At 47.8% G+C, this 9896-nt stretch overlaps 1 protein-coding gene across 1 annotated transcript; it reads right to left on the bottom strand.

The window, feature by feature from the left end:
- Window positions 1-202: 202 nt before the first annotated feature.
- LOC119463569 (L-sorbose 1-dehydrogenase-like) lies at window positions 203-7649 on the bottom strand. The gene is made up of 6 exons (XM_049655275.1): window positions 7486-7649; window positions 6411-6555; window positions 3988-4151; window positions 2928-3109; window positions 1787-2008; window positions 203-404 (listed from the first exon to the last, which is right to left on the bottom strand). Exons 1-6 carry the CDS (start codon window positions 7594-7596, stop codon window positions 203-205), a joined length of 1026 nt encoding a protein of 341 aa, XP_049511232.1. The 5' UTR covers window positions 7597-7649.
- Window positions 7650-9896: the final 2247 nt, after the last annotated feature.

Below are 9896 nucleotides of genomic sequence, written 5' to 3'. Positions count from 1 at the left end.
AAGATATAGTGTTCTGCCTGTTTAAACCAGCTCTAAACATGGAACCCTGATGGAAAAATGCTGGTTGCATTGTTGGTACGACGCTTAGGAGAGCTTTTACGCCGATGTGTTTTTCGCTTTCAAGGCAAGGAGCCAAGCGTTGTGAGACACACGTAAGCAAGTAGTGGGAAAGTCACTTTCAAGTTTTAATGAGCAGTCAGTTTCACGTTCTCGATGCCCACGACAGGATTCTTGAGATTGGACCACGGGAAGGTCCCGAAGAAGAAGCGCCTTCGTAATCTTCCCGTATGAAAGTGGCTGCCCTGTCAGCGATCATGTGCACCGGGACGTTCAGGTTGGCCGTCACGATGGTGGGCATCACGGAAGCGTCCACCACACGAAGGCCCTCCACCCCGCCGCGTACCCTGCACCGAGAGCGCAGAAATGAGCGACAGTCAGGCTCGCGGCATGCGGCGAGGAGCAATTGGCATACAGAAGTGGCCATAACGGGATAATAACAGGAAAAGATGATCCACGGGAAGGGGGGACTCGAAGTATAATCAACAGGTCCTCGAACGATGGGAGGCAACGTTTCGTCGAGTCGCCTTGTCGAAACCTGATTGGTTTTAATGTTATGACGTCCCCACCTCTGTAGATCAAATTCGGAGTAGGTGGTATACGGAGTTATTGTTTGATTCGTGGGATTCAATGTCCCAAATCAACTCTAGGAGCACGAGGGACACCGCGTAGATAGTGAAGGGCTCCTAGTTAATCTTGGGTCCCCTAACGTGCGTCTTAATCTAAGCACGCGAACGTTATTTTGCACTTCGCCAACCACCGAAATACGGCTACCGCGGCCGGCACTGACCCCACGACTTCGCACTCAGCTGCAGTTGAACGCCGCAGCCACTGAGCTGTCGCGGCGGGTGATGCAGACATACCACAACACGATGATAACAGGAGGTTGATGGGTGGCTGCATATGTGGGATAACCTTCCATAAGAAGAGCGCAACACGAAGAAGATGGGCTGTGGTTGCACTGACCGTATCATGTGTGTTTGCTCAGGTACAATCAGTTCTACAAGCCATACTTTATGAAGCGAGCCTATATACACATACCGTTTTATCAATTGCGCATGCTACGTGGCAGTGCTTTCGTAATTGAAAATTAAAATAAAAGTCATTGGTGATCAAGCGTTGAATGCGAGATCAATACGTTAGCATTACGTAGCACCTCTTTGATGTCCCGGATCCATGATTAACTGCGTTCACCACATTGCAAAGTGCTGTTCAGGAGCTCACTCGACTCGACACACGTCCTGCCTTTTCAAGGAGCGAAGTGCAGCTGATGGTAGTCCGGAGCAGACCACCATCACTTGCTCTCTCTCTCTCTCTCCTTTTCATATATATATATATATATATATATATATATAAACAAGAAGAAGGGATACAGAGGGGCTAGACTTTTGTTCATCACGACAATTCCAGCAGGCAATGTACATACATACATACATGCATACATGCATACATACATACATACATACATACATACATACATACATACATACATACATACATACATACATACATACATACATACATACATACATACATACATACATACATACATACATACATACATACATACATACATACATACATACATACATACATACATACATACATACATACATACATACATACATACATACATGATCTTCTGAGCTATCCCATCCCCTCTCTACCTCTACCACGTGACCGCCTTCCCACACTCCTGCACATTCAGTCCATGTACCTACGTACATACCTGAGCCTGCTGTCGACGACGGCCCGATGGTCCTCGCCCATGGGGCACGTGCAACACGGGTGCCACACGGTGGAGGTGTGGTGTCGCGCGAGGCACTCGAGATACGGCTCGCTCCACATCTCGCCAGGCCTCCTCGCATCCCGGGAAGGGCACGTTCCACAGCTTGGTGCCCATCTTCGCGAACGCCTCGGTCCGCAGGAATCTCCACCGCCTTGCGGGCGCCTGCGCGTCGCAAGTCACCATCATGCCAGTCGGCTATACATTGTGAACGGTTTAGGAATGTTTAACCTGCCAACCTCTCCTTCCACGGACGAGAAGATTGTTGGTGGCAACAGGCGGTTCTATAGCGTATTGCAAGACAAGCCGGCAATTGGTCCACCCGAGCGTCTGCTTTCAGGAAAATTGAACACAGCGGAAAATTTATATGTGTGTCGTTCAGGTAGTGTTCATTCAGAAACGCTGTGTGAGGTGGTTGGACAAGGTGACGCGCACAGCGGGAGGGAACACGACATAAGCGCGTGCAGCCGGTGAGCCGCGTAGCACAGGTGCCGAGTCGATTAGCAGTACTGGTCTCCTTATCGTAAATCTGACATGAATGGTCACTCAAGAGGAATATTTCATGTTTTTTTTGGTAAACTACACATACTCTCTACCGAAAATTATCTTTCCTACAATGAATACATACTTGAGAAACAAGCACAAGCGCGATTGAAACGCGAAAGACAGATTGACATCGTGTTCAGAGTTCCCACACAATCTCGCACTGACAGCAATTGCAATGGCACCTTCCTGGGACCATTTGAACACATATTTACCGTAATGGATTACATCACTATGAAGCTCGATCTTATTAGCTGTTTCTCCACAAAACGGCCCAAATACACGAGCATGCTAAGAAATCTGTGAAGCCACGCTGACGTCACAAACGCTGTGATTACGGTTCTAAGTTAAAACACGGAAATTTTGGCCGTCGTTTTCTCCGCCACGTAATCACTCTTTTCTCATCTGATACGTGCACACTTATACACTTTAAAAGCGCGCTACACTGACATTCTAAAGCGATCTTCTGCCGCCCTTTAGTTCCTCTACATTGTACACCAAATATGAGTTCGGTCAAGGTAAAGCTATTGGTCAGGGTCACGTGCCTTCCGCTGCCACCTTGATGTCTTCCGGGTGGGTGAAGTACTGGGGGTCGATGATGGGCGAGTCGTCAGGGTCAGTGCTGCGCAGCCGGATGTACCCGCGAGACTTGAGCCGGTTCAGGATGGGCGCCAGCTGAAAAGCGTACTGGTGCCGCTTGGAGCGATAGTACTTCTCGTACGCCTGCGAGAAACGAAAGCACCATCGCACGGCACCTGTGAGAAGTTCAAAGAGCGTTTACGGTGCTCCCTGAAAGCAGACTGCGAGGAGCTTGCATTCTTGCAAGACTTGCAAGGATACAAGGTGTCACACTGCACTTCCTGTGCTCCAATGATGCGGAAGTGTTTGTATTGAGTATAGATGTAGGAGGGACCACTATAAGCACCCTGATCATGCGAAGGAACTTTCTTGCACCAGATATGTCATGGATGTCCAAGTCATGAATGACCAATTACGAATATCCCAATTGAGGAGTCTCATTGAGATTGTTACGATTGTAATTCGACATGAAAATGCACATACACAATGGACCGGGAGGAAAATTGGGAAGGAGCAGGCAGGTAACTGCTACCTATCGGTGGCAGTTACCACAACGCCTGCCTAAAGCCCCTGAAAAAAAGAAACTAAAGTAGCGCCATTCGTGTCCGTGTGCAGGCGTCTCCCCTCTCGTGCGTTTTGTAGATTGTAAATCAAGTTAGTTGAGCTGCGCAGCGCGTTGAGCATGGCCCTTGGCCGGAAAGATGGGCTTGTGCAATTATCCCACTAGGGCACACCAGGACGGTGCGGTTCCGAGCGTTGTAGTCGGTGTGTGCCAGTCGATCCCGGCCATGCTCGTGGCTCTCGCGTCCATAGTTTCCTTGTGGACACCAAAGAGGCGCTGCTGCAGCTTCTAGGAGAGGAGGTAGAGACGAATGGGCGCAGTTGGCGCTACTTTAGTTTTTTCCAGGGGCTTTACGCCTGTTTAGGCTTTAAGAAGGAGGGAATAGAAATGAGATAGCGGTATGTAAACATAAGCAGTTCGCAGCAATAGCCGTCAATGTATTGTTAATGCGCACTAGTACCTCTTTTGTGAGCCCGGTGTCGGTGAGGAAGCGTTCGCCTTCTTCGCTGGCCGGTGACACCGAGAGGAGCACTATTTGGACGTCCGGAAAGTCCAGGCTGGCGTTGACATAGGAGGTGCTGACGAAGGCCACCGCCTCGATGCCGGCCGGTACGGCGAATGGCCCTGGGGTCAAGCGCGTACAGTACATACACGGAACACCGTTGTCAAAAGCCGAGTTGACACGGTTACTACATACGTACAAGACAGTGGTGTAACTGTCTAGACACAGCGGGAATAATTAGAACTACGCAAAGTCATACGGACATTTCGCATAACGTACTTGTAGCTCCTTTCATCTTTATTCTCATGTATTTTCTTGTAGTCAAGCTGTTGTTACCACAGTATTTCTTCAAAGCAATTGTTAACCTTAAGAAATTCTTTATTTTTTTCTGTAATTACAGGCGCAGTAAACCTAACGAGAGGCGATTGCTGGGCTTGAATGTGGCAAGGTGTTACATATTAAAGGTTATAATCACCATATAGTGTGAACATTGAACGTTTTTTTTTTAAGTGTGTTTGCGGGAAGCTCAAATACTGCTAACAAAGACGGGCTCAAAGAAGGGTACCATGAAGACTTCGAAGCCGACAAATTACTTCCTAATTAAGAATGTATGCTGAAAGCCCAGCTTCTGGAGAAGTATTGCAATGTTATGCAAAAATTAATTATGACAATGCCATCAAGAACCATGTCTTTCATGAATACCAATTAGCTAAATTGCCCCAACAGTGGCTTCCACTGGCACTACCGCCGGATTTCTCTGTTATAACATCTGCACGAAACTTCACTCTTTACCTCAAGTGGTTACGTGATCGAGGTTGGAGAGCTGCGGGGCTGCCGAAATAAATTAATGGACATGCCCATGTTAAAATGGTCGGTTTATCTTCAATACATGCAAGCACCTTAAAAGACCCTAACCCAGGCATCACACCCTTCCTTCTGCCTCCCTGCAAGCGTTCTACAGCAAGAAATTTTAAACAGTGTTTTGTAACAGCGCGGACGCAAATGAAATCTAAATGAAATCTTAGGATTGATGGTGCAAGGAGGTGATCTGCAGATCACCTCCTTGCACCATCAATCCCGGCCACACCACTCTCACTCTCATCCGCAGATGCCGTCCCCAATGCCATAGGTGGCGTTTTCGTCTTCCCCTGTCTCCACGAGCACCGGTAAGCTATATTTGTCCCTTGCCTTCTCCATATCGGAGCTGGAAATTCACGTCACGGTTACGTCAAGAACCCCGCTGCCCTTAATTCCCCCCTCTCTCTTCCATATTAAATCGTATTGCCATTATTTCGGGTTGCTACAGTTTGCAGTATGTTTGTCTGTGCGTGTCTCACTTCTTTCACGCCAACTTGGGTAACTGGATATGTGCCACTTAGTGTGCGCCGCTCATTAACGAAAAAAAAATTCTTCAAAATTTCTGCGGTGCTGGCGAAATCAAAACCCGCGTCATATATACTTAGACGACGTTGCGTGAAATTTCAACCTAGATTCAAACACGCGCCACGCGCGGACTTCGCGGCGGCAGCGCTAGATGGAACGCGTCTAGAAGAGAGAGAGAAATAGAAGAGAGGAAAGGCAGGGAGATTAATCAGACGTACGTCCGGTTTGCTACCCTGCACTGAGGAAAGGGGGTATAGGGATGAAAAGAGAGAGAGTAGATAGAGAGAAGCACAGTTTCGCGTACATTTGAAAATTTGCACCGAGTCTACACACGGTCGCCAAGACCTGTCGACTTGAGGCACTGTAACAACGCCGCTGGAACCCGGCTGGCAGTGTACGCCTCATGTGTGACGTGTTTCAGCGGTGGCAATATGGTTTGTCGTTACATTGCTTCGATGCGAATTGCATTAACGTTGACAGTCAGCTTGAGATAGCTTTTTTTTCTTTTTTTGCTGCACATCGGAATTGCGGTGGTGGCTTAGATAACTTTTCTTTTTTTTCAGTGAAAACCTTGGGTTCGCGTTCTTGTCAGCTACTTCTCTGCTGCGCAGCGTCGTCGTCCCTGACGTTGCCGGTTGGACCTGTTACGTTGTAGGCGAGAACTGCAACGTCTATTTTTGCTGGCGATAGGACTGACCAACTAACCCTGCAACAAGCAGTTGCAGGTTATGGTTATGCAAAAATTGGCTTATGCAAAACAGTCGCGGTCATGCAATGGTAAAACATTCATGTTTCGTGAGAACTGGTCTCAAGGCCGCCGTACGTGGCGCAGCTTATATATACGATCCTCAAAGCGGCAAAGCTTTAAAAATGAGCAGGGCACTTTCTCTGTGACTCTATACACTCTCAGAATCGCGGCGGCCCTAAATGACTCTACTCCCATACGCTGCAGCCTGGAGACGTTTGGCCATGACTGCACAGAGCGCGCGTATACGTACCTTCCTTGCGGAAGGCGTAGTTGACTATGATGGAGGCACTGTTGAGCTGGAGCTCGCAGCGCTTCTTGGTGGTGGCCGCGACACCGCCGACGAATACGTGGTCCTGCAGGTTCTCGCCCACGGGCAGGTCGGCCACCACGGGAATCTGGACTCCAGGAAGAGGTGTGCGTGAGCGAAAGAAACAATGGAAAACGCAGACACGCCGCACAGTTGCGCCCTCGCAAGAAAATTACTTAGTATGTACTAAGTCTGTAGCTGTCATTCTGTGCATCATATATGTGGATATTAAACAAACAACCTTCGGAAACAGAAATAATACGCTTTTTGCCGACTAATAGTGAAAGTCCATGGACCTGAGCAGGCCCAAAGGAAAAGACAGTAATGAGTTTTCTCCAATAAAAACTTTATTTAGCCAAAATAAAAGTCTAAACAAAGCAGGGTGGTCTGCAGAAGGTCTATATAAAGCCTCCAGACCGCCCAATATTGTTTATAAAGGTGGGCCTGTTAGAATAACAACACAACTGAATAACCTATAATCTCTCGGACTAACTAATAATGTAACTTCTAAAATGGACCCTGCGATTGTGATAAAAAATGATCAACATATGGGCATCACGCGGAGTGAGCACACATGGAATTGAAGTAAGAACTTGAACTTTCGCCAGCTGCGCCTTCTGCTCAAAGTACAGTGGCGTTACACTAGAAATAATCATCCAAACAACACTCCGTCACGTAACCCTTTCTAGGTAATGTGAGGAAGTGTGCTTGCTTCTCTCAATAACGCAGGAAAGTGCGCCTTGTAAAGCTGTTGCTGTAACAACGATATTGTTGAACTATCGCTGTAACAACGACATTGTAGAGCTACCGTTATAATGATATTTTATAGCTATCGCTGCAACAACAATATTTTATAGCTATCGCTGTCGCAACAATATTTTAGAGCTATCGCTGTCACAAAAACATTGTAGAGCTATCGCTGCCACAAAAACATTGTAGAGCTATCGCTGTCACAAAAACTTTCTAGAGCTATCACTGTAACAACAAAATTGAGTTTAGTGTGAACGGCTACAATTACCCCAAATTCCTCGAGCTGCTTGCGGGGCCCGATGCCGGAGAGCAGCAGCAAGTGCGGCGAGCCGATGGTGCCCGCGGATATGATCACCTCTCGCCGGGCGCGCACCTGCATCTTGTCCGCGCCGTGCTCGAACAGGACGCCTACGGCACGGCGGCCCTCGAACAGCACCTGCATGGGGACAGTTTATAAAGTGAGCACACTCAATCACTCAGTTGCATTTCGTTATAGATTCCTTGCTGGTGCAGAGGTCGATAGTACGCATACCTCTCTGCTAACTGTTGCGAGAACAAATTTCACTTTGTTACCCCTCTTTGCACACCTCTGCTGAAAATTTTGTCGCCACCTCGTTACGTTTTTCGCCGCAGTGCAATTGTCAACTAGCTGTCACATACTGTGGATAGAAATTACCACGTCAGCGGAGGCCGAAAGAGAGGAAGTTGACGTAAATAAAAGGATACTACTACTACAACAATGACGGCGACAACGACAAAAACTACACTGCTCGGTAGAACGGCAGACTGCCTCTCGCTCTTTTTTTTTTTTTTTTTTTTTTTTTTTTACAGTGGCGCCGTCAACAAAACTCAGCCTTACAGCGATCCAGCACATTTCTGCGGGATCTTTGCGTCCTCGTGACTCTTGTATGCTCTGGATCTCGCCTGCCAGGGAATGCCGTCCACGCTTGGCTTGTGATAAATACGCTTCTCGGGTCTACCTCAACCTCCCGGCGGCCAAGGGACGCCGCCCACGCCATCGGCCACCCAGAGCTCAAAAGGATGGACGAATGCCCCGTACCTTTTTTCTTTATCGTACGTATATCATCAAGTCCACTGCACGGCGAAGGTGGTCCATATCATGAGTAAGCCTACTCCATTCTATGCCAACAAATGTCCGAATGTCATCACTTTATCCCGGGATGCCCTCTTTTGCATTTCACGAAATACTTCCCTTGGCGCCGTCTGAGTGACTCTTAATAGACCAGCGGCCGTCTGTTCTACGCATTACACCATCTGCTCAACTCCACTTCTTTATCTTCATCTGACATAGGAGATTGGTTACTCGCGTGAAGAGAAATGTTAAGCCGGATTGATATTACACTTCTATAATGCCAGAAACGTCAGTCTTATCATGGACGGAGCCATGGTAGGCCAGAAATTATGTTGACCCCCACTCTATCCTTTAACGCTCCCCCCCCCCCCCCCCAAGAAAATAAAGATCACATCAATCACATCTGCATCGGGACGCAGGCGCCATGGGTCTGTTCCCTTCCCCGTTAGCTTCCTCACGTGGAGAGAGACTCTTCAGATAATACGGGGTGGGGCGACCCTTGCACCTTCAGTCACCTGTACCTGGGGTCCAACACATGAAGACCCCATGATCGAGCTGTCCAAAGTACGCTGCTCCGGCATCTAGCGGTCATTCACCAGCTGTTATGGCTCTGCCCAGGAACGGGAGCTATCCAAGGAATGATACTAAGAGCTGCTAAGCTCTTAGTTTTAATGGATCAACCGGATCAAAAAGTTACAGGCGTTGGTTCATGGAAAATTTCGCTAAGTCACTACTGCAATCTTTACATGAGGAGGTCATTCATGGTTCTATTAAAATGCAAATATGTGGCCCCGTGAAGCTGCCCGAATGAAAAAAAGATACATGTGTCTATTTTATTTATCGAATAACCAAGATTTCCAAGGCAAATTAATGCAAGTCCTGAAGAAGTCCCCCAGCACACTAAAATAACCCAACGTTGGACTTCAGTGTCCTCTTCACTGTTCCTTGGATGCTTAATTTTGGAAGTACTTGATCTAGAGCGAAAGAAAGAGGCAAGAAAAGGCAGGGAGATTAACCAGACGCACATCCGGTTTGCTTGCCTGCACTGGGAGTAGGAATAAAAGAGTGAAAAGAGAGAAAGAAGTGAAGAGATGAATAGAAAGAAAGCACCAATTGCGCGTACACTTGACCCTGCGTGCCAAGTCTGTAAACGGTCGCAGAAACCTGTCGACTTGAGGTACTGTAGCAACGCCCTCGTTGCTTTCTGCGGCTACGACGCGCACGCACATGATCGAAGGGTCTTCGTTTCTGAAAACTGCCTTCAGTCCAGCAGGTTGAATGCTGTCCGGAGAGGGCGGCTCTGGCAGTATATTCAGTAGCTGTTTCGGTCCCGCAGGAGTCGCAAATAAGTATGTCACCAATTGAAATGCGGAACGAGTAAGCTTTCCTAAATGCCAGCGCGATCGAGAGGCGTCATAATTATGTCGCATCGGAGCAGGATGATATGTGATGGCAGTGCTAGTTTTGAAGAATGATTCAGTTTATGTGGATGATACTTCCAAGAACAAGGGGACCACCCCTTGTTCTTGGAGTGCGTTATAGTTCAAGCCAAGAGGCAAGTTTCCTTGGAGCGTCGGTTCTCGCTA

The sequence above is a fragment of the Dermacentor silvarum genome, chromosome 9, assembly GCF_013339745.2.
Source record: "Dermacentor silvarum isolate Dsil-2018 chromosome 9, BIME_Dsil_1.4, whole genome shotgun sequence".
Lineage (NCBI taxonomy): Eukaryota > Metazoa > Arthropoda > Arachnida > Ixodida > Ixodidae > Dermacentor > Dermacentor silvarum.
The sequence above is the reverse complement of the archived record's forward strand: the minus strand, read 5'-3'. Positions and strand labels throughout refer to the sequence as shown.